The sequence below is a fragment of the Neomonachus schauinslandi genome, chromosome X, assembly GCF_002201575.2.
Source record: "Neomonachus schauinslandi chromosome X, ASM220157v2, whole genome shotgun sequence".
NCBI lineage: Eukaryota > Metazoa > Chordata > Mammalia > Carnivora > Phocidae > Neomonachus > Neomonachus schauinslandi.
Genome location: NC_058419.1, coordinates 106183916 through 106211800, shown reverse-complemented (window position 1 = coordinate 106211800; position 27885 = coordinate 106183916). Strand labels below are relative to the sequence as shown.

The 27885-nt window shown below is 38.1% G+C and overlaps 1 protein-coding gene and 1 non-coding gene across 4 annotated transcripts in view; both read left to right on the top strand.

The window, feature by feature from the left end:
• POLA1 (DNA polymerase alpha 1, catalytic subunit) overlaps positions 1–27885 on the top strand; it is a 294407-nt gene that overhangs the window by 25025 nt on the left and 241497 nt on the right. For 2 of the 3 annotated variants that reach the window (XM_021677907.1, XM_044911907.1), the window contains exons 12-24: positions 310–426; positions 1862–1936; positions 2835–2973; positions 3716–3870; positions 8837–8921; positions 12596–12657; positions 14743–14832; positions 17872–17988; positions 19659–19834; positions 22195–22324; positions 22810–22929; positions 23981–24080; positions 25869–25993. In XM_021677907.1, the coding sequence (XP_021533582.1) occupies positions 310–426; positions 1862–1936; positions 2835–2973; positions 3716–3870; positions 8837–8921; positions 12596–12657; positions 14743–14832; positions 17872–17988; positions 19659–19834; positions 22195–22324; positions 22810–22929; positions 23981–24080; positions 25869–25993 (1491 nt within the window). The remainder of the gene's footprint in view (positions 1–309; positions 427–1861; positions 1937–2834; positions 2974–3715; positions 3871–8836; positions 8922–12595; positions 12658–14742; positions 14833–17871; positions 17989–19658; positions 19835–22194; positions 22325–22809; positions 22930–23980; positions 24081–25868; positions 25994–27885) is intronic. The other variant, XM_044911908.1, reaches the window with a different exon arrangement.
• Positions 25143–25272, top strand: LOC123323540. Its single transcript, XR_006539473.1, has one exon.

The following is a 27885-nucleotide window of genomic DNA, read 5'->3' as shown; positions in this document are numbered from 1 at the left end:
GCAAAGATCTCAGGTGAACTGTGAATCTGAAGCTTCTTGGTCAGGATTTACAACTCTCTTCTCCCATTTTGTAGAATCAGTCCTTTTTATCTGGTGTGCTTTTATGATGCTACTGGGAAGATTTGGGCATTGGGTTTAGTATATTTTTGGGGTCTGCTGCTATCTTTGAACTCCTCTATCTATAAGACTGTTCTTTTAAATGTTTAAATGGCTGAAGGTGAAAATTGAATTAGATTTGGGTTTCTCGTTAAAAAGATCTCATGTTCAGATACTTTTTTTCCCTCCCCTCTCCTCTCCATGGGAGAGCAGAAAATTGATCTAAATACAGGAAAAGAAACAGAAACTCTAGTTACAATGAAGGATGTTTATGATGAATTTGATGAGAAAATAGCAGCAAAATATAAAATCATGAAGTTCAAGTCCAAGGTTTGTATTTGGTGATAATTTTCCCCCCCACGTTTATTAGTTGTTTGTTCATTTCCCGACTTAAAAAATAGTTCTTGTATGTCTTCTTTGTGCAAAATGTCTTTTTTGTGGCTATAATTCATTGAATGGAAATTTCATAGATATCTATAAAATTAGTATGTAAGATTTGTATAAAAATATTTTCTTTCTCTTTAAACTGCTTAGAAAATAATTTTTGTGAATTTGAATAGAAAGATAACACATAGCAAAGTAATCATTTCCAATCCTTGTAGCATATCTTGTGTTCTTTTTCTGAAATGGAGAAGAAACTCTTCTGATCTTGTTTTTATTAGTTATTGGCAGGTTGTTTTGGTCAGAAGGTTAAGGTTTTATATTTAAATATTGGGACTATGATGCTGTTTCTGATAGGACAAAAATCTATTGTTTGTGTGTTACATATTGATCGGTCTTGATTTTAGTGTGATTATAAATGACACGTTTGGCCATCATCATAGAGGCTTGTAACTCAGCATACTTTTAACAGTGATTGCAGGAGAGGAGGATTGAGTTGCTGAAGATAAGGTTAATCATCTTAACTATTTGAGCTTTGAATTATGGCTGATGGATCAGTTCTCTAAAATTCTAGAAATAGTGTGGTATAATAGTGAAGAGCATAGGTGCTGGGACCAGACTGCTTGTGCTTTAAGTCCTAGCCATACGACTTTGTAGTGTGTGACCTTGGACAAGGGCTGAGTGAATTCTCTGGGCCTGTTTGTTCACCTGAGAAATGGGACCCTATTTCAAGAGTTGTTGGAAGAGTTAAGCCACTGAATTCTTATTAGGTGATTAGAACAGTCCTTGGTACTTCGTAAGCACTCAGTAAATATGAGCTATAATTTTATTTTATTTTTTTAAGATTTTATTTATTTATTTGAGAGAGAGAATGAGAGACAGAGAGCACGAGAGGGAAGAGGGTCAGAGGGAGAAGCAGACCCCCCGCTGAGCAGGGAGCCCGATGCGGGACTCGATCCCGGGACTCCAGGATCATGACCTGAGCCGAAGGCAGTCGCTTAACCAACTGAGCCACCCAGGCGCCCTGAGCTATAATTTTAATGCTAATATTAATTCTTCTAGCAAGATGGAGTTGGTTAATATCAAAGAGTAGCAAATGATTTAATACATTAACATTATAAAAATCTTTAATCTTTTATTTCCCTTCTTGAATGCAAATATTTCTAAGTTCTCTAGTGTCCAGGAGAAGTCTTGTCATTGGGTGTTTTAGTCCTAGTGGAAAGGGGGAAAGGGTGCTGTTTTGGCTTTATTTACCTTTGTGTTCCATAAGGATACTAGATTCCTCAGTGTTGAATACAGGGGCATGTGTTGTGCATGTAATGCTTGTCATTTTAATTTGTGAAAAGTTTTTGTCTTAATGATTTTTAAATATCTACTTACCCAGCCAGTGGAAAAGAACTATGCTTTTGAGATACCTGATGTTCCAGAAAAATCTGAGTACTTGGAAGTTAGATACTCGGTAAGTCAAAGAAAATTACTGGGTTTTGGTTGAGCATGACATTTCTCTATTTTTGAAATTTTAACTGGCTTTCAATTAGGAGTATCAGCAGGGCTCCTCAAGCCCACAGTTCATTGAGGTGGACTTACAGTAATGAATAATTAAAATGGATAAAATTAATTTGAATATATAGAATACCGGTTGTACTGCCTTTCTTGGCTTTCAAGTATGCATCTTTAAATAAATAAGTTGAAACTGCACAACTGCTTACTTGTCAAGTGGAATAAATGCCATATGATGGAGTTGAACATCATTAGTCTGTTGAAGTGTCCCTTCTGAGCAGCAGAAAGGTGAGAGGACCATCAGTAGCGTCGCTGTAGTGCTGCTCTTGCTCCCCTGATAGGCAAGGTCATTGCTGCGCGATGTTAATTAACTGGGCCTTAACCTCTTTTTACCTTTGTTAGAGAGTTTTGATCTCACAATGTTGGAAAAGGAAAACTGTTAGGAAATGTTTCTGACAGTGGTGATGAAAAGTACCATAGAAGCATTTTAAATGAGTTCCACTCTTGCTTTTATTCTTCTAATGGAGTGGTACTTATTTGGCTATTCTTTATCAGTAAGGCATGTACAGCTCTGGACAGAAACCCTCTTTTGGGGGAGCTTCTTGGCCTATTTTTCTTCTAATGGATGCCATCAAGATGCATTATTTTGTCATTGTGAATTGTTTTTGTGTCCTACTGTGAATTGTTTTGGATTTCATTTGTTGCAAATTACATTTCATATGTATCAAAGGGGTTTCTTCCGGTGGTTTGTAGAGAGGCTTTTGTTTATTTCAAATACAGACTTTGGAAAATGTGAAGTAATAGTTTTAAACAAAAAAGGGTTTTTGTTTTTTTTTTTTCCTCTTTGCCTTTTTCAGGCTGAAATGCCACAGCTTCCTCAGGATTTGAAAGGAGAAACTTTTTCTCATGTATTTGGGACCAACACATCCAGCCTGGAAATGTTCTTGATGAACAGAAAGATCAGAGGACCTTGTTGGCTCGAAGTGAAAAATCCACGTAAGGAAACATTTATGTTTGGAAAGCCAGATTGCTGATAGAGGAGGTTTTTAGAAGTTAAGGAATTGGTCTGTGTATTTCAGTGTGTCTACTTCCTTTTTTATGTTGTTTTCCTCAAGGTGTTCTTGAGTGAGTATAGGGAATATGTTTGGAGCCACTTGATCCCTGTGGTGCCTGGCAGTTTAGTGGGAGGGAGGCCTTCGTGAGCCCAGGTGGTCGTTGGCATGCATCCCTCTTTGTGCTACTGTTGGCATGTATTTCTGAGCCGGCCGATGACGCCCACCTGCTGTACATAGTGGACTGGTGGCCTCTGAAGGAGGGCAAGGATCAGTGCCAGAGGTGGCGAGTGCTTGTTTGGTTTCTTACCTGATGTTTTCCAGTGTTTGCATCTGTGATGTTTGGCTTCATGAATCTCTTAAAAATGCTTTGTGATTCCTCCAGGGTGTTTTTTTTTTAAACCTATTTGGGGTCCTGGATTCTTCAGAAAATCAGATGAAAGCTGTGGACCTTTTTCCCAAGAAGATGAACGTGTGTATACACACACACACACACACACACACACACACACACGGCTTTGCATACAATCCAGTAATTGGGCTTATTTTTAGTTAGATGTTGTAATAAGACATTCTTATGAGAATATGGCTTTGCAGACAATCTCAGTTAATCACAGATATCTTAATTATAGTAGTTTTCCTTTTTCAGCAATGGCTATTGATGTGTTGTATCTATTCTCTTTCAGAGCTCTTGAATCAGCCAGTCAGTTGGTGTAAAGTTGAGGCAATGGCCTTGAAACCAGACCTGGTGAATGTGATTAAAGATGTTGGTCCTCCTCCACTTGTGGTCATGTCTTTCAGCATGAAGACAATGCAGAATGCAAAGACACATCAAAATGAGGTAAAGAAATAGGGCAGATTTGTGTACCTATGCTTTAGATGCAATGCCTGCTGAACTGTACAACTGTTCTACAAGGGGAAATTGTTCTTTCTGGAGGAGAAAGAATAGTAATGCACTACCAGACTCCATTTTGGAGAATGAATTGAATTTGTTGGATGTTGGAGTTTTTCTTTAAAGACTTAAACTGCTGGACTTATTTTTATTTTTTGTTTTTTGAATTTTTTATCTTGGCAAACTTTAAGTGGACTTGGAATAATATAATGAACTCCCATGTTCCTTTTACTCATATTCAGTAGTTAGTAAGATTTTGGCACACTTGTTTGCCCCCCTCTTTCTTTTTTCCTGTTGAAGTATTTTAAAAGCTGAGGTCAGATATTGTGTAATTTACCATTGTATACTTTGGTACGCATCTCTCAAAACATGCACACTTTCTTGCACTTAGTAACTATACTGGTGATACCTTGATACCATCTAAAATACTCAGTCCACATTCACATGATTCTGTTTATCAAAAATGTCTTTTTATTGAATTATATTTGACATCTCTTAGTTTCATGTGTACCACATAGTGATTTGATGTTCTTATGCATTACAAAATGATCACCGCGATAGGTCTGGCAATCATCTGTCACCATATAAAGTTATTACAATATTACTGACTCAGAAATGTTTTCTACCAGTTGGTTTACTCAAATCAGGGTCCATATAAGATTCACAGATGGTGTTTCATTTTTATGTCTCTTGAATCTCTTTTAAATGGGAGCATCTCCCTCCCACCGTCTTTTTCCATTGCCATTGATTTATTTAAGAATCATTTTCATTGTCTCATAGAATGTCCCATTTTCTGTGTTTGGTTCCTTGTGTCATTGGACTTCTTCCTCTATACCAGGGGTTGGCACAGTATGGCCTGTGGGCAAATCCAGCCTTACCATCTGTTTTTGTAAATAAAGTTTAATTGAAAGACATCATGTCTATTCGTTTACGTATTATCTGCAGTTGCTGTAGAGTTAGTAGTCATGACAGGGGCCATGTGACCTGAAAGCCTAAAATACGTAGTATCTGGCTCTTTACAGGACAAGTGTGCTGGCCCCTGCTAGTTAGCACTAAAGAATTGATTAGATTCAGTTTTGACTTTTTGGGTCAGTATACTTTATAGGTGGTGGTATGATGTATTTCATACTGCATTATATATCAGCTGGCGTATAATGTCTGGTTAAACCACTATTAGTGGGGCTATGATTGATTAGTGGCTTCAAGTTTTCAACTAAAGGAGGGTTTTTTAACGATGGCACTACTAATGTTTTGGGCTGAATTATTCAGTGTTGTGAGGGCTGTCCTGGGCATTGCGGGATGTTTAGCAGTAACGCTGGCCACTGCCTGATGCCAGGTAGCACCCCTCCCCCCTACCTGTGACAACCAAAAATGCCTCCACACATTTCCAGGTGTCCTCTTGAGGTGGGGAACAAAATTGTTCCCATTTGAGAACCACTGGTCTAATGACCCCCCCCTTTATTTTTTACCTGAATTAATTATTTCATTAGGACTTGTAAAACAGTTTTTTAATTCTGTCATCCTTTCCATGTTTGTTAGTTAAACATGTTAAATATTAGAACGTTTATTGAATTTTTCTATAAAATTAACTTTTCCTCATTCACCACCACTATTGGTTATGCTGCAGTAGTTCATACAGGAAAGATGAGGTCAGTGTGTACTTCTTTCCCTTTATTGCCAATTTTCTGAGTAGGAAGTTGGGGGCCTGCATTACATGCAGTGTTGACCAGTGATTTGTTTATTTTTGTTGTTACTTTTATTTTGCTTCCTCTTTTATGGAATATTATGAACTCACAGGTTTTATATTTACTCATTATGTTTCAGTTCATTGCTGTCATTATTACTGTTACTTTTGATGCTTAAATTTGTCTTTGGTCAGTGGGAGCGTCTTTATTGTTCGCTTCTAAATCCTTTTGACATTGAAGGGGATGTTTTTTAACAACAGCCTTTTGGCATTGTTTTTACTCTGAATTTTTTTTTACTATGTGATTTGATCTTTTAATAATAACTTAGTAGATGGCTGTAGTTAACAGTTAAGTGTTTAGGAAAGGTTTAATTAGTTAAAAAAAAAAAATACCCATCCTCTAGCCCCCAGGGTGAGGTTTCTCAATACCATTTCACAATAAAGGAAGTAGGGCTTCATGGAGAAATGGCCGATTTAGGGCAGAAAATGTCCAAGATAGGCCTGAAATACCTAGTTATACTAGAAAACAAGGACGATATTAAAATCTACTGAAGATGTGTCAGAAGGGCCTAGGAGTCAACTTGGAGTTCCTAATGGCCAAAGATGGGACAATTTGAGTACGCATAAGGATAGCTGCAGCAGATTGCAACACATGAGTTCACACTAATCGTGTAAGCACTAACAACCCTGCATTGGTCATCTGTGAAGGCAGCTAGGGAACCAACTCACTGGTTTGAAAACTGGTAAATAAACGGATTGAATCTAGCATTTCTCTTGATCTTTTTATGAACTCATATTGTACCTCAGGTAACCGAATAATCAATGAAGGGAAGTTTCACTTTATAGAAGGTTTCCATCCAAGAAGTGATGAAGGAAAAATTGAATATTACCACTTTGCAATCCCTAATGAGATAGTGGATCGAGCAACCAGTGGTTGCTAATAGCACCAAAAGAGAGCTAACCAGACATGATGTGCCTGTGCCGTCTGATAGAAGTAATCACTAGCACCTCTGGCATACTCATGCCAAAAAACTGAATGTGATTTTGATCAGGCCTTTAGATCTAAATGTGAATTCACCGACAGTACAGAAACAGAGGAACGTGTTAAATGGTATTATTGGAATACAAGCAGCAAAACCGATACTGTGGGGATACTCTATAGGATGAATGACCCAGTTTCTTCAACAAATGAATTGCAGGGAAATAATAGGTGGTGAGATATTGTGCCTGTAGTTTTACATATCAACCAATTGCAAAGTATGGACTTACTTGGTAAATAAAATTGAGATTGTTGGGAAAACATGAAAATTTGAATGCTGCCTGGATATTTAGTGATCTTAAGGAATTACTGTTAATTGTATTAGCTATGATTGTGTTACATTTTAAAAACTTACTATCTTTTAAAGTAGTGGTTCTCAACTGGGTGAGATTTTGCCCTTTAGGAGACATTTGGCCATGTCTGGAGACATTTTTGGTTGTCACAACTCGGGGGTGGAGGGCAGTGCTATTAGCAGCCAGGGATACTGCTAAACCTCCCACAGTGAACAGAACAAAGAATTATTTGGTCAGAAGTGTCCGTAGTGCTGAGGTTGAGAAACCTTGTTTTAGAGATACATGCTGAAATATTAGTGGATAAAGTGATAGGTCTGAATTCTGCTTCAAATAATCTGGGTGGAGGCAGGAAATGGATAGGAATATTGATGGGTTGATAATTGAAGGTGAATGATGGGTATATGAGAGTTGACTTTGCTGTTTTTTCTCTTAGTAAATGTTGATTGAGTGAGTGAGTGTGAGTGAATGAATGAATAGGAGAGACATTTTGTAGTCCTAAGTAAATTAGATGACTTCCTAAGGGTTTAGATTACTTGGTTAATAAAGTTGTTGACTCAGCAAATGTTTCTAAACCATGTGCTAGTGTGATGGAATACTTGTGACTCAAAATACAGAGGAGGAGACAGATATTAGCCCGATAGCAGAAATAGATGTAAAACTTAGAAAAGATACATGTGCTCTGGATAGCATCAAATAAAGGAAGCTGCCCAGGCCTAGGAGGCCAGGAAGGTGTCACTGGTTAGGGAAACTTCTTGGGATGGTCTGAGTGGAAGAGTGAAGGCAGCAAGCCTGGCAGTGGGAGAAAACTGCATTGCAGTTACAGCAAAGGTCTCAGCCAATCCCAGGGAGCTCAGGCATAGCGATGACCCTTCATAATTTCTCCAGCTTTCTTAGTAGTTGGGAGAATGAGGGCCGTTGTCCTGAAGAGGACTTCTGGGTGACACACCACAGTATCCATCCCAGAAGTCTTTTCTGAAGAAGTAGGGATGGACCTTGCATACTGGTGGGTGAGTAGGAATTAACTAGGCACAGAGAAAGGGTTTTTTTTCCCCCTGGGTGCAGCAAGCTTTCTCCAACACGGTGCCATGGGAAGCCATTGTTGGTGTCAGCACAGAAACAGGGAGACCACTTAGGAGGCTAGTAGATGAATAGGTTGATATAAAACATTGAAATCTGGATATGAACATAGAAAGGTTTAGGGAGAAAAGTCTCCTAATAACCCCAACCCTCAGAGACAACTACTATTAATGTTTTTGTGTATTTTTTTTCTGTCTTCTCTGCATATTTTATTAAAAAGCTAGGATTTTATTATAGATGTGATTTGATTTTCTGCTTTTTTCTACAGTTTTTCCTGTGCCTCTACTGTTTCTGATCACAACAGCAGTACTTGGTGTTTACACAACATTTAGGAAGTACCAGTTTTTTTTTTTTTTAAAAAGTAGTCTCTACACCCAAGTCACAACCCTGAGATCTTGATTCGCATGCTCTACTGACTGAGGCAGCCAGGCGCCCCAGAAAGTACAAATTTTAAAAAGAAAATGAAGAATACCCACGATCCCTCTTCCCCAGCTTTGTCCATGATTGGCATCCTCCAGATTATTGGTCATGCATATCTGTAGCTTGTTTTTTAAAGATTGAGTCTTTAAACATCGCTTACCTGTTTCTTTTGAGATCCCTGGCTGGGAGTCAGGAGTCCTGGGTTCCAGTTCCAGGTCAGAACTTCTGTTTTCCCGTTCTATTTTCTCTATTTTTGTTTGTTTAAATACTTTCATAATAAAAAGTTAAAATATCCATATGGACTAAAATATTTATTTTTTAATATTCTGCGTAGTTCTGGTGAGAATGCAGAATGCATACTAGGCGTCTGATAATTGATCTTTTTCCCTCCTTTATTTGCAGATTATTGCTGTGGCAGCTTTGGTCCATCACAGCTTTGCATTAGATAAAGCACCCCCACAGCCTCCCTTCCAGTCGCACTTCTGTGGTATGTATATTTTTTTAGCTGGTCTTCTAATGGCTTGATTTTAATTTTTCTTATTTTTTCTCCGGCTGTTGGATCAGTAACTTTTTTTTTTTTTTTTTTGGATGTTTTCAAGAGTAGTTAGTACATATTGTTAAAGAGGTTTTTTTTTTAATTTTTTGTCAGCTGTGGACCGTTTTATTGGATTGGTGGCTCCTATTCATTTGGTTTATTTTGTTCAAGGAGCAGAAGTTGGGAGGCAGTTTGACATTTTTTTTTTTCTGTTCCAGTGGTTATTTTATTGGGGTACTCTCCTTTTTTTTTCCTAGGTCAAAATTACACTTTCACTGTTTCCTTTTCATGATGTCTTTCTAAAGCTCATCATAGAAGCCTGACCAAAGTTTTCTGTGTGGTGAGGCAATATGCTAGGGCATAAATGAATGTCTATTTAGGAGGAGTTACAGTATATCAAATTAGAGTTGGGTTTGCTCTGCATAAAATTCAGTTGGTGAAAAATGTTAAACAGAAATCTGCATGCCATGAATCAGTCTCCAAAGAGGATTCTGACCTATTCCATGGTGAGACCTTGGCCAGTTAAATAACCATTTTTTTTCTAAATAAGAAAAGGGCAGAATACTATTGATCTGTTAATGTTTCCTGAAATCTTTTCCAGCCTAGAACCAGCAGTTAGATGGGGAAGCATCTCCTGTCTGATTTTGTGGGTATTGGGAAAGTGGGACTAGGAAAACAAGCAGAGAAGGGAATACCATGTATTATTATTGTGAAGTTTCACTCTTTAAGTGGGGTGGAATATATATAACAAAAAAAATGGTGAGAATATCCTGGAAAATATGTGGAAGAGCGCAGTCATGAGCTCATCTCAACATGTATTTATTCACCTGCTCTGTGTATGTCACAGTGTGAACAGCTGTTTTGAGTGGCATGGAACTTAGTGAGGGAAGCTTTGGTCATCTTTATTTTTCTAACTTTGAGAAGGTTGGTGTTCCTTCATTGTGTACTAGTTAAGGCTTTGGTGGTGGGGGGATTCCCTTTGGGCAAGACTGTTAAACATCTTCCATTCTGACGTAGATGGATAGAAGATGTTTCATGAAAGTAGTTTTAAACAATTACAGGGACTTAGGGTTCTGTGCATGGCTATTCTTTTTTTTTTAATTTAATCTTTTAAACTTTAAAAATTGAGGTATAATTGACATGTAACATTATTTTAGTTTCAGGTGTGCAACATGACAGTTTGATAATTGTATGTATCGTGAAATGATCGCCACAATAAGTCTAATTAACATCTGTCATCATAGAAAATGGTTTTTCTTGTGATGAGAACTTTTAAGGTTTACTCTCTTGGCAACTTTCAAACATGCAAGACAGTATTATTAACTATAGTCACCATGCTGTACATTACATCTCTATGACTTATTTTATAACTGAAGTTTGCACTGTTTGACCCTCTTCACCCAGTCCCTCCTCTACCCCCACATCCCATCCCACCTCTGGCAACCATCAGTCTGTTACCTGTATCTGTGACCTCATTTTGTCTTTGTTTTTTTAGATTGCACATATCAGTGAGATCATACAGTATTTATCTTTCTATGTCTGACTTTCTTCGCTTAGCATAATGCCCTTCATGGTCTGTCCATGTTGTCACAAATGGCAAGATTTTTTCCTTATTTTTTTACGGCCGAATAATAATCCATTGTATAAATATACCACTTTTTTTAATCTGTTCATCCATTCATGGGCACTTAGGTTGCTTCCATTTCCTGGCTCTTGTAAATAATTTTGCAGTGAGCATGCGGGTGCAGATATCTTTTCAAGTTAGTGATTTCATTTTCTTCAAATACCCAGAAGTAGAATACCTAGATCATAGGGTATATTTATTTTTAATTTTTTGAGGAACCTCCATACTGTTTTCCACAGCGGCTGTACCAGTTTACATTCCCACTAACAGTATACAAGGGTTCACTTTACTCCACATCCTAGGCAACACTTATTATTTCTTTTTTTTCTTTTTTAAGTAGGCCCCATGCCTACTTAGTGGGACTTGGACTTACGACCCTGAGATCAAGTGTCACATGCTCTACTGACTGCGCCAGCCAGGTGCCCCTCTTGTCTTTTTGATAATAGCAGTTCTGACAGGTGTGAGGTGATATCCCCATGTGGTTTTGATTTGCATTTCTTTGATAATTGCGATGTTGACCACTTTATTTTTTAATTTTTTAAAAATATTTTATTTATTTATTTGACAGAGAGAGACACAGCGAGAGAGGGAACATAAGCAGGGGGAGTGGGAGAGGGAGAAGCAGACTCCCCGCGGAGCGGGGAGCCCGATGCAGGGCTCGATCCCGGGACCCTGGGATCATGACCTGAGCCGAAGGCAGACGCTTAACGACTGAGCCACCCAGGCGCCCCCACTTTTTTTTTTTTAAAGATTTTATTTATTTATTTGACAGAGAGAGAGACAGTGAGAGAGGGAACACAAGTAGGGGGAGTGGGAGAGGGAGAAGCAGACTCCCCGCTGAGCAGGGAGCCCGATGGTGGGGCTTGATCCCAGGACCCTGGGATCATGACCTGAGCCGAAGGCAGACGCTTAACGGTTGAGCCACCCAGGCGCCCCTTACGTTGACCACTTTTTCATGTACCTATTGGCTATCTGTAAGTCTTCTTTGGAAAAATGTCTATTCAGAGCCTTTGCCCATTTTTTTTAAAGTAGGCTCCATGCCCACTGTGGGGCTTGAACTTACCACCCTGAGATCAAGAGTCACTTGTTCTACTGACTGAGCCAGCCAGGTGGCCCCAGCCTTTGCCCAATTTTAAATTGGATTGTTTGTTTTATTGCTATCAAGTTACAGGAGTTCTTTGTATATTTTGGGTATTAACCTTTTATCACATATATGATTTGCAAATATTTTCTCCCATTTGTTAGGTTGCCTTTTCATTTAGTTGATGGTTTCCTTTGCTCTGCAAGAGCTTTTTATTGTGATGTAGTCCTACTTGATTATTTTTGCTTTTGATGCCTTTCCTTTTGGTGTCAAATCCAAAAAGTCATCACCAAGACCAATGTCAGGGAGCTTACTTCCCATTTTTTTCTAAGAGTTTTATGGTTTCAAGTCCTTATATTCAAGTCTTCAGTGAATTTTCACTTAGTTTTTGTGTATGGTGTAAGATTGTGGTCCAGTTTCATTCTTTTATATGTGGCTGTCCAGTTTTCATATCACCATTTAGTAAAGAGACTGTCCTTTTCCCATTGTATAGTCATACCTCCTTTGTCATAAATTAATTGATCATATATGCATGCATTAATTTCTGGGCTCTCTGTTTTGTTCCATTGATCTAGATGTCTATTTTTATCCCAGTACCATACTGTTTTGATTACTGCAGCTTTGGAGTATAGTTTTAAATCAGGGAGCGTGACACCTCCTGCTTTGTTCTTCTTTCCCAAGATTGCTTGGGCTACTTGGGGTCTTTGTGGTTCCATAATGAATTTTAGGATTGTTTGTTCTGGCTTTTCTTTGGAGGTCCAGCAACATGACCGATGGAAATACTTGAACTCTTAACTTTTTAGAGATTAGAGGGTATTTGTTTATATTTATGACAGTTTACATTTGGAAACGTGCGGCATATGTGTACTTGAAATTGGACTAAGACGGTGATGGGATCTTTATTTTTTTTCCTTCTTACAGTTGTATCTAAACCAAAGGACTGTATTTTTCCATATACTTTCAAAGAAGACATTAAGGAAAAGGTAAAGAACTCATCATTTATTCCTTTTAAATATGAAGCATCTATTTAGAAAAAGAAAAGGAGGGGTGTGGATTAGTAGAATAGGCTATTTTATATGTTAATTTATTAGATCTATTCTTGCTAGATTGGACTGTGGCATTAATCCATTCAAAATGTGTTAGAAAGATGAAAGTAGAAATATCATTTAACAATGATTTGCCACCTGAAAATAATGTGATTCTATATCTTATTAGTAGGTGGATAGGCTCAAATCCTCCTTCAGATAGCTTTCCAAAATGCATGATCATGTGATTACTGTTTTGATGCAATGTTAGGTAGAGCCCCTTCCCCCATCCTTCAGCTTGAAGAAAGCCAAGTGAAGTTGGGAATACTGGATAATAAAGGGGACACATATTGGAAAGGTCGATATGGGCTGGCCAGAATTGATCAGCGATCTCTCAACTGCCAGTATACTCCATGGAGAAGTTTTCATGGGTCCTTAATAAAATAGGGGGTGGAAAAAAATAGTGTAATGTAGTGAGTTTGTCACAAGGTAAATGTATTCAATGTAAGGAATTTGTTTTTTGGAGAGTATGTTTCTTTTGTGAAATGTTTTTGCTCATAAATTTGTGGGTTGGTTTTGTTTTTTTAATATCCTCAGTTGACAAAATTTTAGCAAACTTGTCAGGTTCCACTTATTTTAAGTTGGCTTGAGAAGTCCAGCAGTCTGGGGGTACTGTTGGATCATGCTGTTATTTGTGAAGTGCTCTGAATTACCTGTCCAAGTAAAATCTCAGAAAATTCTTTTAGAGTCAAACTGGTATTTGTAGCCAAGTTAGTTGTAGAAAACACATAGCTATCAACTTCCATTTTAAGAGAGTCTTAATAAGAGTGGATCTTTTGAATACCTTATTTAGGTTCAGTAATTCAAGTAGAAGCCTTTTGGATGAAGATAGGTTTTATTTATACTTAAGACACCTATAATTCTTAAATGTATGTTTGTTTTCAGTCTAGTTTCTTATTTATGGGTTCTTACACCATTCTTGGAGATCAGTCTGTGTAATCCTTGGGATTTCTTTATGTGGTAAATACATAAACAACAAAGTCTACCAGGGATTATACAGGAAAGTAAGTAATGTTTTTGACAGGTACTCGGATTCATATGCTTGTTCATATGTGTCCAGATGTCCAAGTGTGTCCCTGTGGAGGGACATATCTGCACTTCATGGTGTTCAGCATTTAAAGTTTTGCTTTATTGGGGCGCCTGGGTGGCTCAGTTGTTAAGCGTCTGCCTTCAGCTCAGGTCATGGTCCCAGGGTCCTGGGATCAAGCCCCGCATCGGGCTCCCTGCTCTGCGGGAAGCCTGCTTCTCCCTCTCCCACTCCCCCTGCTTGTGTTCCCTCTCTCGCTGTGTCTCTCTGTCAAATAAATAAATGAATAAATCTTTAAAAAAATAAAGTTTTGCTTTATTTACACACTTACTACTAGAATGAGCTCCTCAGAGACTTTGGGCAATTATTACTCTGAAACCTAGAATCAGCAATTTCATTGCTTCATTTAGTTTTGAAATGGATGGATTCTTTGTGGTTTTTTATTTATTTATTTTTTCTTAAAGATTTTATTTATTTATTTGAGACAGAGAGAATGAGAGAGAGAGAGCACATGAGAGGGGGGAGGGTCAGAGGGAGAAGCAGGCTCCCTGCCGAGCAGGGAGCCCGATGCGGGACTCGATCCCGGGACTCTAGGATCATGACCTGAGCCGAAAGCAGTCGCTTAACCAACTGAGCCACCCAGGCGCCCTCTTTGTGGTTTTTTAAAATTTTATTTATTTATTCTGAGAGAGAGAGAGAGAGAGAGTGTGTACACATGACCGAGGGGGAGAAGGAGAGGGAGAAGCAGGGAGAGGGAGAGGCTACAAATATCAGCCCCAATGCCCAATGCGGGGCTCGATCCCAGGACCCGAAGGCAGACGCTTAACCGACTGAGCCACCCAGGTGCCCCTGGATGGATTCTTTTAATTCTAAGAAATCGAACCCTGCTTGAACAAGGAGCCAAGTATAGTACTTAAAAGTAAAGAGTAAGTGACTGGTATGTTTTTATCTAACAGAATGTGAAGGTTGAGATTGCTGCAACAGAAAGAACATTGCTAGGTTTTTTCCTCGCCAAAGTTCACAAAATTGATCCTGATATCATTGTGGTGAGTAGATGTCTCATCATGCTATGGGGGAAGCTCTTCATTCCTTATTAGTTCTTTTCAGTACTTATGAGAATCTTGCAGAGAATCTTTTTTTTTAATCTAGGTAAAATTGGTATATAATATGATGTAAGTTTCAGGTGTATAGTATTATAATTTGACATCTGTATACACTACAAAGTAATGGCCACCAAGAGTCTCGTTACCATCAATCACCACCATACCCTTCACTTTTTTGCCCACCCCCCCAAGCCCCTTTCACTCTGGTAATTAGCAGTCTGTTCTCTATCAGTGAGTTTGTTTTTGTGTAGTTTTGTTTGTTCATCTGTTTTTTTACATTCCACATTTGAGTGAAATCATACGGTATTTGTGTTTCTCCATCTGACTTACTTCACTTAACCCTCAGGGTCCATTCATATTGTTGCAAAAAGCATGATTTCATTCTTCTTTATGGCTGAGTATATTCCATTGTGTGTGCGTGTACCACATCCTCTTTATCCATTCATCCATTGATGGATAGTTTAGGTTGTTTTGATATCTTGGCTATTATAAATGAACATAGGGCTACATATCTCTTTTCAAATTAGTGTTTTCACATTCATATAAATACCCAAAGGGGAATAGCTGAATCATATTGTAGATTTATTCTTAATTTTTTGAGGAAAAAAATTTTTTGGGGGGAATCTCCAAACTGATTTCTGTAGTGGCTACACCAGTTTACATTTCCACCAACAGTAGGAGAGTTCCTTTTTCTCCACATCCTCTCCACTTGTTATTTCTTGTCCTTTTGATAATAGCCATTCTAATAGGTGTTGAGGTGATTTTGATTTGCATTTCCCTCATACTTGGTGACGTTGAACATCTTTTCATGTGCCCATTGGCCATCTGTATGTCTTCTTTGGGAAAATGTCTGTTCAGGTCCTCTGCCCATTTTTTAACTGGGTTGGTTTTTTTTTTAATTGTTCAGTTTATGAGTTCTTTATATATTTTTTGAATCTTCAGAGAAGAAATGACCTTATGGACTGGTGGGAATTGCTATAGTTTCTGCTAACAGAAAGGGGGAAAAAAGAGCCAGCCCACTATAAAGTAGTTATTTTCCTCTAAGAGAAAAGCAACTCATGTTATTGTTGAAGTTTAGGATATTCCAGTTATTTCCACTTTAGAGACCAGTTAACTTGTGTTAACTGTTGGTTTCTCTAAAATTTTGGATTAGTGGTCCAGCTGTATAGTGGTCATAGGAGCTAATTCCCTTGATTTGGTGTCAGTCTCCAAAGTGTAAGTATTTTAATTTTATGAGCTCAGTGGTTCTTTTTTTAAAAAGTAATCTCTACAGCCCAATGTGGGGCTTGAACTTCCAATCCCAAGATCAAGAGTTGCATGTTCTACCGACTGAGCCAGGCAGGTGCCCCGAGCTCAATGGATGACCTATGCTTTGAGAGGTCAGGGCTAGGAATTTTTTTCCTCTTCATAACCAAGTATATTCCCACTAGATAGGAAGAGTAATAATTCATTGAATTATGTTTGCCCTGGTTTTTAAGAGTTATAAAGCAACATTTTGCTTTATGTTTCCTCTGGCTGTGATTTATAGGCTCTTTGATATGATTTCTTTCTTTTTTTTTTTTTCAGTTAATGGATCAAATTATGTTGTGCTTTTGATTGTTTTGGAGGAAAGTAGGGTATAAATTCATGTATAGCAAAAATGTGTGCTATATATTTCTCCACATTCACTTTTTGCTCTTGGACACCTTTCTTGACCAGGGTATGGCCAGAGTGCCTAGAGCCTGTAGGTTGTTATCAAGTATCTCTGCACCCATTTCTCTTCCAGTATTCTAGGTATTATATATTTTGTTGTACATCTTGAAAGCACCAGGAAGATTTTGTCCACATGCTCTGCTTTGGTGCTCTGGCTCAGAACTAGGTCCTCACCCAGTTTTCCCTAGTAGTCTCTCTCGGGCCCCAAGGAGATGTCATGGTGCCTAGGATAGCTGGCCTGCCTTAGGGTGTTACAGCCAAGTCTGTGTGTGAGAAATCCAAACTGATCTGATGTAAGAGAGAATCCTGACACTGGTGTGAGTCCCTAATCCCAGGAATGATAATTTGGAAATGAGACTTCCTTGTGTCCTTGGGTTTCTTAATTTAATAGAACAAAACTGCCATAAATATATAATGGTACATGTTTTTAATTAAAATTAGTAGGAAATAAATCTATTTATTGATCTGATTTATTTTAAGCTTCATCTAGTTTTTTAATAAACATAGACAGTGAACCATATTATTCACATGATGGAAATTACCATTATAGACATGGAAAATTTGGTTGAGTTTTTATTTTATTTTTAAGTAGGCTCCATGCCCAGCATGGAGCCCAATGTGGTGCTTGAACTCACGACCCTGAGATCAAGATCTGAGCCGAAATCAAGAGTCAGATGCTTAACCGACTAAGCCACCAGGCGCCCGTAGTTGCATTTTTGAGATAATTTCTAATTGGTATAGGTTTGTTTCCTAATTTGAACTATCGCCTGGTATTGTGTAGTTTGTTATACATTAAGAGTCTAAATCAGTAGTGTTTGAACTCAGTTCTTTAAGAAGAAAGTAGATGCAGTTCCTGAGTTTTCTAAGAAGTCTGTATAAACTGTTACAGAACACAGGCAGATTCTCAGTTTTTAAGGAATTAAAATGGAATTACTTGAACACAGCTTTTACTGATCATGAAAAGGTATGGGACATAAAAATTTGCATTTGCCTCCGAGACTGTGAGGCATGAGCTGAAAATTAAAAGACATCATATGAACCTTGCATCAATTAGGATGAAATAAAGTTTATTCCAGCAATCTGCTTAGCAGCTTTGTTAATGTCAAGGCTAATGAATGCTGCTGATGAATACATTCCTGAAGAAGAAAGGACCCCAATCGGAGGTAAGCTCATGATGCCTTCAATTAGAGACCAGAAAAAGAAAGGGCAAAGAAATTCTGTGCATATGAAGATAAATCCTCTAATTTGTGTTTGTTATAATGTTATTGGCTGCCTTCTTTTTCTGACTAGGGTCATAATATTTATGGATTTGAACTGGAAGTGCTCCTGCAGAGAATTAATGTGTGCAAAGTTCCTCACTGGTCCAAGATAGGTCGACTGAAGCGATCCAACATGCCAAAGCTTGGGGTAAAAATAGTTTTCAAAATCTTACTTCTTGACTTTGCTTCTTTTTTTTTCTTTTTTTTTAAAGATTTTATTTATTTATTTGAGACAGAGAGAATGAGATACAGAGAGCATGAGAGGGAGGAGGGTCAGAGGGAGAAGCAGACTCCCTGCCGAGCAGGGAGCCCGATGCGGGACTCGATCCAGGGACTCCAGGATCATGACCTGAGCCGAAGGCAGTCGCTTAACCAACTGAGCCACCCAGGCGCCCGACTTTGCTTCTTTATATGGAGAGTAGCTACCTGGGAACACGCTGTGCTTCTTTGACTAAGAATTAGTTGTCTTGTAATAGGACATTTTAACTGTGGCACTAAACATCTTTTCCTTTGAATGCAACATTTTATTGGTTGAAGCCTCTGGTAGTTATTTAAAATCAGCTCTTAGAATCTAGAGATGGCACGTACATGTTACCTCCACTTCGGTGTTACCGATGCTGTAGCCCTTAGAGCAGAGTTGCAGGGCTCAGAGATCAGTAAGTGTTATCATTCAGGACTCAGAGGGGAAGGAAGAGTGGGAGGGAGCTGACGTTGAATGTGTAAGGCAGCCACGGGCTAAGTGCCTGCACAGTAGTTGCCTGTCACAGCAACTCCAGTTTCGCTATGCTTCTCACAGGGGTGACAACTTATTCAAGGTTGTAGGGCTAGTCTGGGGAAGAACTGAGGTTTTGAACCTGGCCTGTCTTGACTCTTTTAAAGCCTATGTATTTTTCATTCTACCTGCTTGTTTTCACTTAGGTTTTGGTGGTTTTTGTATGAAGCCACCTTCATTTCCTAAGCATGAGAGTGCTCATTGCTTGAAATCTTATTTTACTTAAAGCTTACAACTAGAATGGGCATGTTGCCTCATCAGAAAACTTAGGAATCTGGACCTTTTATGATACTCTTCAGTAGATTCTGCTGTTGCCGATTGGAGTTGGAGCCAGTGCTCTTGCTTCTTTTCCTGTTCTTACCTTTAAGGTGATAGAGCTGTTATTAACCTTCATCCCAGTGCTTGATTTACTAACTCCTTACCCCTTCTTGGTTTTCTTTATATGGCATCTTCTGAGTGAGGTCTACCATGACTACCCTGTTTAAGGTGCAGCCCCCCTAAATTCCCGTTTTCCTCACCTGTTCTACTTTTTCTCTTTTCCGTATGTTTATTGTCTCCTGAAACTATATAGTTTCTTGCTTTTGATGTCCGTTTTTTGTTGTATATTTCAGATGAGATCAGGAATCTTTTCTGTTTTGCTCACTGCTATATCCCCAGTGCTAGAGCAGTGTCAGCTACATAGTGAACATTCAGAAATATTTTTTTAAAGATTTTATTTATTTACTTGACAGAGAGAGGAGGGGGGAAAGTAAGGGGAGTAGCAGAGGAAGAGGGAGAAGCAGGCTCTCCATCTGAGCAGAGAGCCTGATGCGGGGCTCGATCTCAGGACCTGGGGACCATGACCTGAGCCGAAGGCAGACGCTTAACGGACGGAGCCACTCAGGCACCCCATACATTCAGAAATATTTGAGTGATGGCTGACTGAGTGGTGAATGGGAGATTGAGTTTCCTCATTGTAATTCTGGGCTAGCTTCAAAGCGAATTAGAACAGAATGTTCCCAGTGTCTGCTCGTCCATGGGATTTGCTTTTTGTCCTCCCCCTGTAGGGCAGGAGTGGATTTGGTGAAAGAAATGCTACCTGTGGCCGAATGATCTGTGATGTGGAAATTTCAGCAAAGGAATTGATTCGTTGTAAAAGCTACCATTTGTCTGAACTTGTTCAACAAATCCTGAGAACTGAAAGGGTTGTAATCCCGATGGAAGATGTACGAAATATGTACAGGTATGATCCTGGGTGCTTTGGAGTTTGTCTATCTTGAAATGAGCAACAGCAGGAGGCCAGCATCGCCTTCAGGCTGGAGGGACCAGGAGTGTGTGGGGTTCTGGAGGGGAACTGCCTTCATGTCAGCACCAGCATCTCTGTTACTTTAATAAATTATTTTGCCTCTTGAATTATTTTATCAGTGTGTCTCCATCTCCCTTACTCATCCTAACCTCATCTAGATGTTTCCTAAGAGCAGTTTGGAAATTGATGTGATAGTGAGGTTTCCTTCAGGAGATAGTGTAAATCTTTTGGAAATAGAAAAACTGAGAAATCACTATGTAGAGATATTGCTTGATTATTTCTTTTTTCCATCTTTCTTGGAGTAAAATTGACAAATAGAAATTGTATATATTTAAGGTATACAAACTGATGTTTGATAAATGTATACATTGTAAAATAATCAACATAAGCTGATTAACATATCCATCACCTCACATGGTTACTATTTCTTTTTGTCGTTACAGTACTTTAGATTTACCCTCTCAGCAAATTTCAAGTATGTGGTACAGTATTGTTAACTGTAGTTACATTGCTATATATTAAACCTCCAGAACTTAACTCATTTTGTACAACTGAACCTTTGTGCTTGATTATTTCCTAAACAGAGTTTCTTCTACTCCTCTTGCCACTTACTCTTTTCTGCCCATTCCTCCCAAGGCCTTGGACTGCTTCTCTTTCTGACTGTGCTCTTTCTAGGTGATCTCATCGAGTCTCAGGAATTTCAATACCATGTGGTGCTGATGCCTCCTGCTTGGGTATCTTTAGCTTAGATCTCTTCTTTGAATTCCAGACTCCTGTATCCACCTGCCTGTTTTACTTGATGTCTAATATGAACCTCCAACCTAACTTGTTCAGAAGCTCAGCTCCTGATCTTTTCCCCTAGGCTCCTCTTATAGTTTCTCCTTAAGAGTGACACTCTTATTTTTCCAGTACTCCTAGAAATCTCCAAAGTCATGTTTGGCCCAAAACCTTTGAGGCTTCCATGATTCCTCTTTCTGATAGATAGCTCATGTTTGAGCCATCACAGAATCCTGTCAGCTTTATCTTCAAAATATGTCTAGATTTGACCACTTCTTTTCTCCTCCATTGAACCCATCCTGGTCCATACTACCCTGCTCTTTCCCCTGGAGTAATGAGTCCTATGTCAGCCTCTTTGTTGGTCTCTCTGCTTTTGCCCTTGACTCCTTGCTGTCTGTTTTCAACCCAGGAACCAGGGTTATCTTGCTAAAGTTAAGTCAGATACTGCACTCTGGTCAAAATCTTCCAGTGACTGTTTCATTTAGAGTAAAAACCAGAGTTCTTACTCTGACTTACAAGGTCCTAGACAGTGTGTATCTCTGCCTTTAACTCTGTCCTTCTGCACTCTCCATCATTCTCTCTGTTCCAGCCACAGTCTCCTTTCTGGTCCTGGAAATGCCAGATTTGTGCTCAGCTCAGAGCCTTTGAATGTGCTGTTCTGTTTGCCTGGATGCTCTTCCCTCAGATATCCATTCACAAGGATTGCCTCCTCACCTCTTCCAGTTCTTTTTTTTTTTTTTTTTTTAAGATTTTATTCAGTTATTTGAGAGAGAGAAAAAGAGACAGACACACAGAGCACAAGCAGAGGGAGCGGCAGGCAGAAGGAGAGGGGGAAGCAGACTCCCCGCTGAGCAAGGAGCCCGATGTGGGGTTCGACGCGGGGCTCGATCCCAGGACTGTGAGATCATGACCTGAGCCAAAGGTGGATGCTCAGTCAAATGAGCCACCCAGGCGCCCCTCGGTTCTTTATTCTCTGTGAACTCTTCCCTGGTTCCCTAACTAAAATTTCAGTCTCTGCTCCTGATACTTAATATTTCCTTTGCTTCTTAATTTTTTTCTTTAACACTGAACATTATATAACCTACCATATATATGTATTTTAATTTATACTCTGTCTCCCCCCTGAGGACATAAGCCCCATGAGGACAGGTATTTTGTCTTTTGGTTACAGCCAGCATCTAGAACTATGCTTGGCACATACCCAGCATGTAACACATACTTATTAGATGGAATGAATAAAAGGATTTAGGTAGTTTTCAGGTCGTAGTTAACGCATAATTTTACTTTGTATTTATGGGATTTTTTTGTGTGCGTGTTTTGGAGAAGGGCATTGGGATCAATGACATGAATGAATTCATGGTTTCATACCAGCCTTATTTTAAATTGTTTCCAAAGCCAGGGTGCCATTGCTCTGAAGTTACTCATACCAAAATTTTTTTGTAATATTTTATGAAGTTCTGATTATAGTCATTGTTTCTTTTAATTACTTGATTCTGTTTCATTCTTACTTTTCTGTACAGTGAATCTTCTCATCTGTTGTACCTGTTGGAACACACCTGGAAAGATGCCAGGTTCATTTTGCAGATCATGTGTGAGCTAAATGTTCTTCCATTAGCATTGCAGATCACTAACATCGCTGGGAACATTATGGTAAATTTAACTTAGAAAGGGGGAAAAAGCATTTCCTGTTGGATTCAGTGTTTGCTTGGGGTAGTTGTTATATGATAATGAGTCTAAATGCATGCTTATAAAATGAGTAACTTGTATTCTGGAAGCTGGTTTTCTTTTGTGAAATGAACTGGCTGCGAGAAGGGGAGGAAAGCCAGGTGCAGTATGTTGAAATTTTGGGTGAACATAAGGATCATCTCTAACATCTGGATGTGTCTGATGTGTGGAATGGTCTATTTGGGAGTAAAGAAATAGCCCAAGTAGTGTCAGTATTTTAAGCTTTGTTTGTCTCTTTTTAAGTATAATGCTGAAAGAAAACGTTAGAATGAATTTTGTACCTTCTTATTTTTAAAGCAGCCCTTATTAGGAAGAATGATTATGGAGGAGGTGCTTTGATTAAATTTACCACCTTAAAGTTGCTTTTGTTACAGATTTGAGCTCAAATTTAAAAAAATTCTATTTAATAGTCTAGGACGCTGATGGGTGGACGATCCGAGCGTAATGAGTTCTTGTTGCTTCATGCGTTTTATGAAAACAACTATATTGTGCCTGACAAGCAGATTTTCAGAAAGCCTCAGCAAAAACTGGTGGGTTCAAAACTGCATAGTGTTTTGCCTTTTTTTTTTTTTTTAACCTCCCCTCCTTTTATTACCTAGATAGCTCTTTGTGCTGTGATAACTTCTGCTTCCAAAATAATTAATCTCCTGTATACTGTAGAAACCATGTCAGATTCATTCTGTTTTGTTTGTGTGGTGATTTCCTTCTTTACTTTTTTCTGTGTAGGTAAAAATTATTTGTGAAATACGAATTTCTTGAAGGGCGGTATTAAGTCTCTGATGGGTGACCATACTAGGAAAGTGTTTTGCCATCTTAGCTGTATCCAAAGTTAGATACCAGTTAAACCTTTTATTTCCTTAAATGCATGAGCCTTTATTTTTTGTTGCTTTGTTGCATTTTTATATGCTAGTAGGATCAGGTCACCACAATCAGTTTTCTGAAGTGGCCTCCATGACATTGGAACTAAAACTTAGCTACCGTTTTTGTCATCATTGATAGCAGTTGACTCAAAGGGGGGAATTTAATGTTAAGACGGTTCAAATTCTTGTATTTGTTTTATGTACATTATCAAAATTGACTTCTGAGGTATTGACTATTGGTTATTAATAAACTACTTGGGGGTGAATTTTCAGTACATGGACACTTATTTTAAGGTGTCCACGATAATGGGAATAATGATCATATCTGTAAAATATTTAATATTTCTACATCATGATTGTTAAAGTAATGAATTTAAGAGGGCTCTTTTACTGTCTTAGATTTTACATAATATGAAGCATTGTATTTTTAGTATCCATTGATTTAAAAAATAAAAGATTCTGTGAATTCAGAAATATTTTAAAGTAGAATTTGCATATTTATTAACTCAGGGATAGAGTGTTTTGGTAACTCCCATGCTTGGCATTTGGGTTTGTGAACATATTACAGTAACTGTCGTGCCCCATAGGTAGGACCGCTAGCTGAAACTAAAGAATGTTTGTTAGAATTGTGTACTGCAGTTGGAAAAGGGGGAATCATAAAACTTCTTATTTAGTTAATCAGTTGCTGGCTGGTGAAGTTAACCTTTCCATTTAATATTAGGGAGATGAAGATGAAGACATAGATGGAGAGGCCAATAAATACAAGAAAGGACGTAAGAAAGCAGCTTATGCTGGAGGCTTGGTATTGGACCCTAAAGCTGGTAAGGCTGCGCAGCAGGTGGATTTGCCCCTGGTGTTAAGGAATTTTTTAATGCAGACCTAGGCTTGAGAAACTGCAAGATCTGAATTGTATTTTGTAGGTTAGCAAATAGGTCTTGTTATGACCTTATTTTTGTCTTCTGTTCATGTGAAAATCTTGTTGGCCAGTCACCTGACATGAATTAATATGAATCTTTTTTATTTTTTTGCTGTGTTCCAAGAAAGCTTTGTTTATGGATATTGAAATTTAAATTTTGTATAATTTTCATGTATCATGAGATACTCTGTTTTTAAAATTTTTTTTCAACCATTTAAAGATGTAAACACTATTCTTGGCTCATGTGTGGTATAAAAAGAGGAGGGGGTAGGCTGAATTCGTTCTGCGCATAGTTTGCCAACACCTAGTCCAGTATATAGCTATTTGTCTGGTGGTAGGAGCACCTCTCTCTCCTCCCATCTCTTGTAGAGGGTGGGCTGTGCCTCTGCCTGAGCTGCCAGGACTAGTTCATTTGCACAGCAGAGTTCAAGAAAGTACAGACAGTAACCACCAAATTGAACTTTAACAGCAGAGTACTCCCCCTTGTCGTTAATGGCAAAGAAGATGTTTTGTGGTACACAGAGCTAGAAAGGATCTTTTTTTTAACCCTCTTCCCTATTTTTAAGGGTACAATTAAGTAGTGTTTAGTATATTTACATTGTTGTACAGGAATAATGTGAATTTTATCAAGTAACTTGAGCTCTGAGTAGGAGACCTTTTTGACAAAAGTGATTTATTATTAGTTGTATTGAAACAGATCAATAGTCCTTTGGTGTTGGATAGATCTGGGCTTAAATTCTGCCTTCCTCTTGAACCTTTGTAAGCTTCACTTTCCTCTTCTGTAAAATGGAAATAGGAATAATATCTACTCTTGAAATTAATATAGCACTGTATGTTAACTACACTAGAATTTTAAAAAAAGAGTATCTACCACACAGGGACTTAAGGAACAAAGTGATTGTTTAGTATAGTGCCTGACACAGAGTATGCTATCAATATTTGTTTGTTGTTTTTATTTTCTTAATAGTGGACATTTATTTTTACTCAGTTTCTTCTTAAGGTGAAGATAACTCTTTATAAATGTCCTAGAGAAATATAGTAGCTTTCTGTTCACCCTTTGCAAGTAAAAAGGGTGGATCGTTCCACTACTGACATTTATATATATATACATCTCTTGTCTGATTTTAACACCATTTGTGTACAGGTGAGTGGGCTTCCCATTTTATTCTTAGAAAGTATGATGGTAAAAAAAATATATATAACTACTCACTGGTGTGGATCACTAAACATTTTGGGGGTCGAGTTGGCAGGGTAGGTGGGAGGGAACACTTGCCTGAAGGAGAATTTTACAACATTTTTTTGAAATGGATATGACACCTATCTGAAGTAACTGATAGGAGAAGGTGTTTGCCCATCATAATGGTGTACTTGGGGCCTGCTGTGGAAAGGATCATTCGTTGTAGTTGGTTTCAACATAAGACACGTTCTCTTCTTTCCTCTTCTTTTGTGACTTGAGTTTTTACTCAAATACAAGGCATTTTTATGGAGTGATAGTGGATGACTTTTTTTTCTTTGGTATAACTCGCCGCTTTGGATAGTGTATCCTTTCTCATATACTTCATTCTACAGTACTTCTAATGTTATGTTTTGACAAATCTCCTTTTTTTTTTTAACCCCCCCCCTTTTTTTTTTTACCCTTTTCCCATCTGCTTTTTTTAAAAAGACTTTTTGTAATATGGCTTTTTTGTTGCAGGTTTTTATGATAAGTTTATTTTGCTCCTGGACTTCAATAGTTTGTATCCTTCCATCATTCAGGAATTCAACATTTGTTTTACAACAGTGCAAAGAGTTGCTTCAGAGACACACAAAATTACAGAGGTTTGTATTCAACTGGGGACTCTTTAAATTGAAATTAGAAGCAGTGCTTAAAGAAGGAAGAGAGCCAGAGGGGTTAGCATTCTTGTTTTTCCTTTTAACGATATAATTTGTCCTTTTTTAGTGGTCTAAAGGGTAAAAAGTGATCAAAAAAGGGAGAGGGTTGAGTAGATGGAAACTCACAGTGGTTCTGTATGTTTTTATTTCACAGTTTTATTGAGATGTAATTCACATACATTTCATGCATTTAAGGTATACAATTTAATGGCTTTTAGTGCAGTCACTGAATTTTCAACCTTCACCACAGTCAGTTTGAGGGCATTTTCATTACTCTTCAAAGAAACCCTACCTTTTAGCTGTACCCTCCCTCTGTCCCTCCATTCCTTCCAGACCTCAGCAACCACTAATTTTTCTGCCTTTATAGATTTGTATGTTTTGGACATTTCTTGTAAATGGAATCATATGTGACCTTTTGTGTCTGGCTTATTTCACTTAGCATATTGTTTTGGCTTTTTTTTTTTTTTCAAATTTTTATTTAAGTTCTCGTTAACATATGGTGTAATGTTGGTTTCAGGAATAGAATTTAGTGATTCGTCACTTCCATATAACACCCAGTGCTCAGCACAAGTTAATACCCATCACCCATTTAGCCCAGCCACTGCCCACCTCCCCTCCAGCAACCCTCAGTTTGTTCTCTATAGTTAAGAGTCTGTTTTCTGGTTTGCCCCTCTTTTCCCCCCATGTTCATCTGTTTTGTTTCTTAAATTCTACATATGAGTGAAATCATACGGTATTTGTCTTTCTCTAATTTTACTTAACATAATACACTCTAGCTCCATCCATGTTGTTGCAACTGGCAAGATTTCATTCTTTTGATGGTTGAATAATACTCTGTTGCGTATATATACCACATCCTCTTTATCCATCCATCAGTCGATGGGCATTTGGGCTCTTTCCATAGTTTGGCTATTGTTGACAATGCTGCTATAAACATCAGGGTATATGTGCCCCTTTGAATGAGTATTTGTGTATCCTTTGGGTAAGTACTTAGTGCAATTGCTGGGTTATAGGGTAGTTCTATTTTTAACTTTTTGAGGAACCTCCATACTGTTTTCCAGAGTAGCTGTACCTGTTTAGCATACTGTTTTCAAGATTTGTCTGTGTTGTGCATGTATTAGTACTTCATTCCTACTTGTTGCTAAATAATTCAATGTACAAGTCTTTTATTAAATTTACTCCTAAATATTTCATTCTTTTTGATGCTATTTTAAGTGGAACTTTTATTTTTGGATTATTCATTGCTAGTGTATTGAAATATAACTGATTTTTGTATATTGATCTTATATGCTGCAACCTTGCTGAAGTCATTTGTCACTTCTATTATTTTTGTGGATTCCTTAGCATTTTCTACATATAGTATCCTGTTATCTGAAAATAGAGGTAGTTTTAATTCTTCCTTTATAATCTGGATGCCTTATATTTTTTCTTTTTTTGTGGTGGGAGGGGGGTACTCTAACTGCCGTGCCTGGAACCTTCAGTACAATACTGAATAGAATTGACAAGAGCAGACACCCTTGACTTGTTCCTGGTCTAGGGGGAAAGCATCCAGTCTTTATTTCACCATTAAGTATGATGTTAACTGGGGGTTTTCCATAGATGGTGTTTATCAGATTGAGGACGTTCCCTTCTGTTCCCAGTTTGTTGCATGTTTTTTATCATGAAAGTTGGATTCTGTCAACCACTTTTTCTTTATATATTGAAATGATCATGTACTTTTTAATCCTTTATTCTTTTAATATGGTAAATTATATTGATTTTCGTGTGTTGAACCAACCTGCGTTCCTGGGTTAAGTTCCACTTATTCTTGGTGTATAATCCTTTTTGTATGTTTCTGG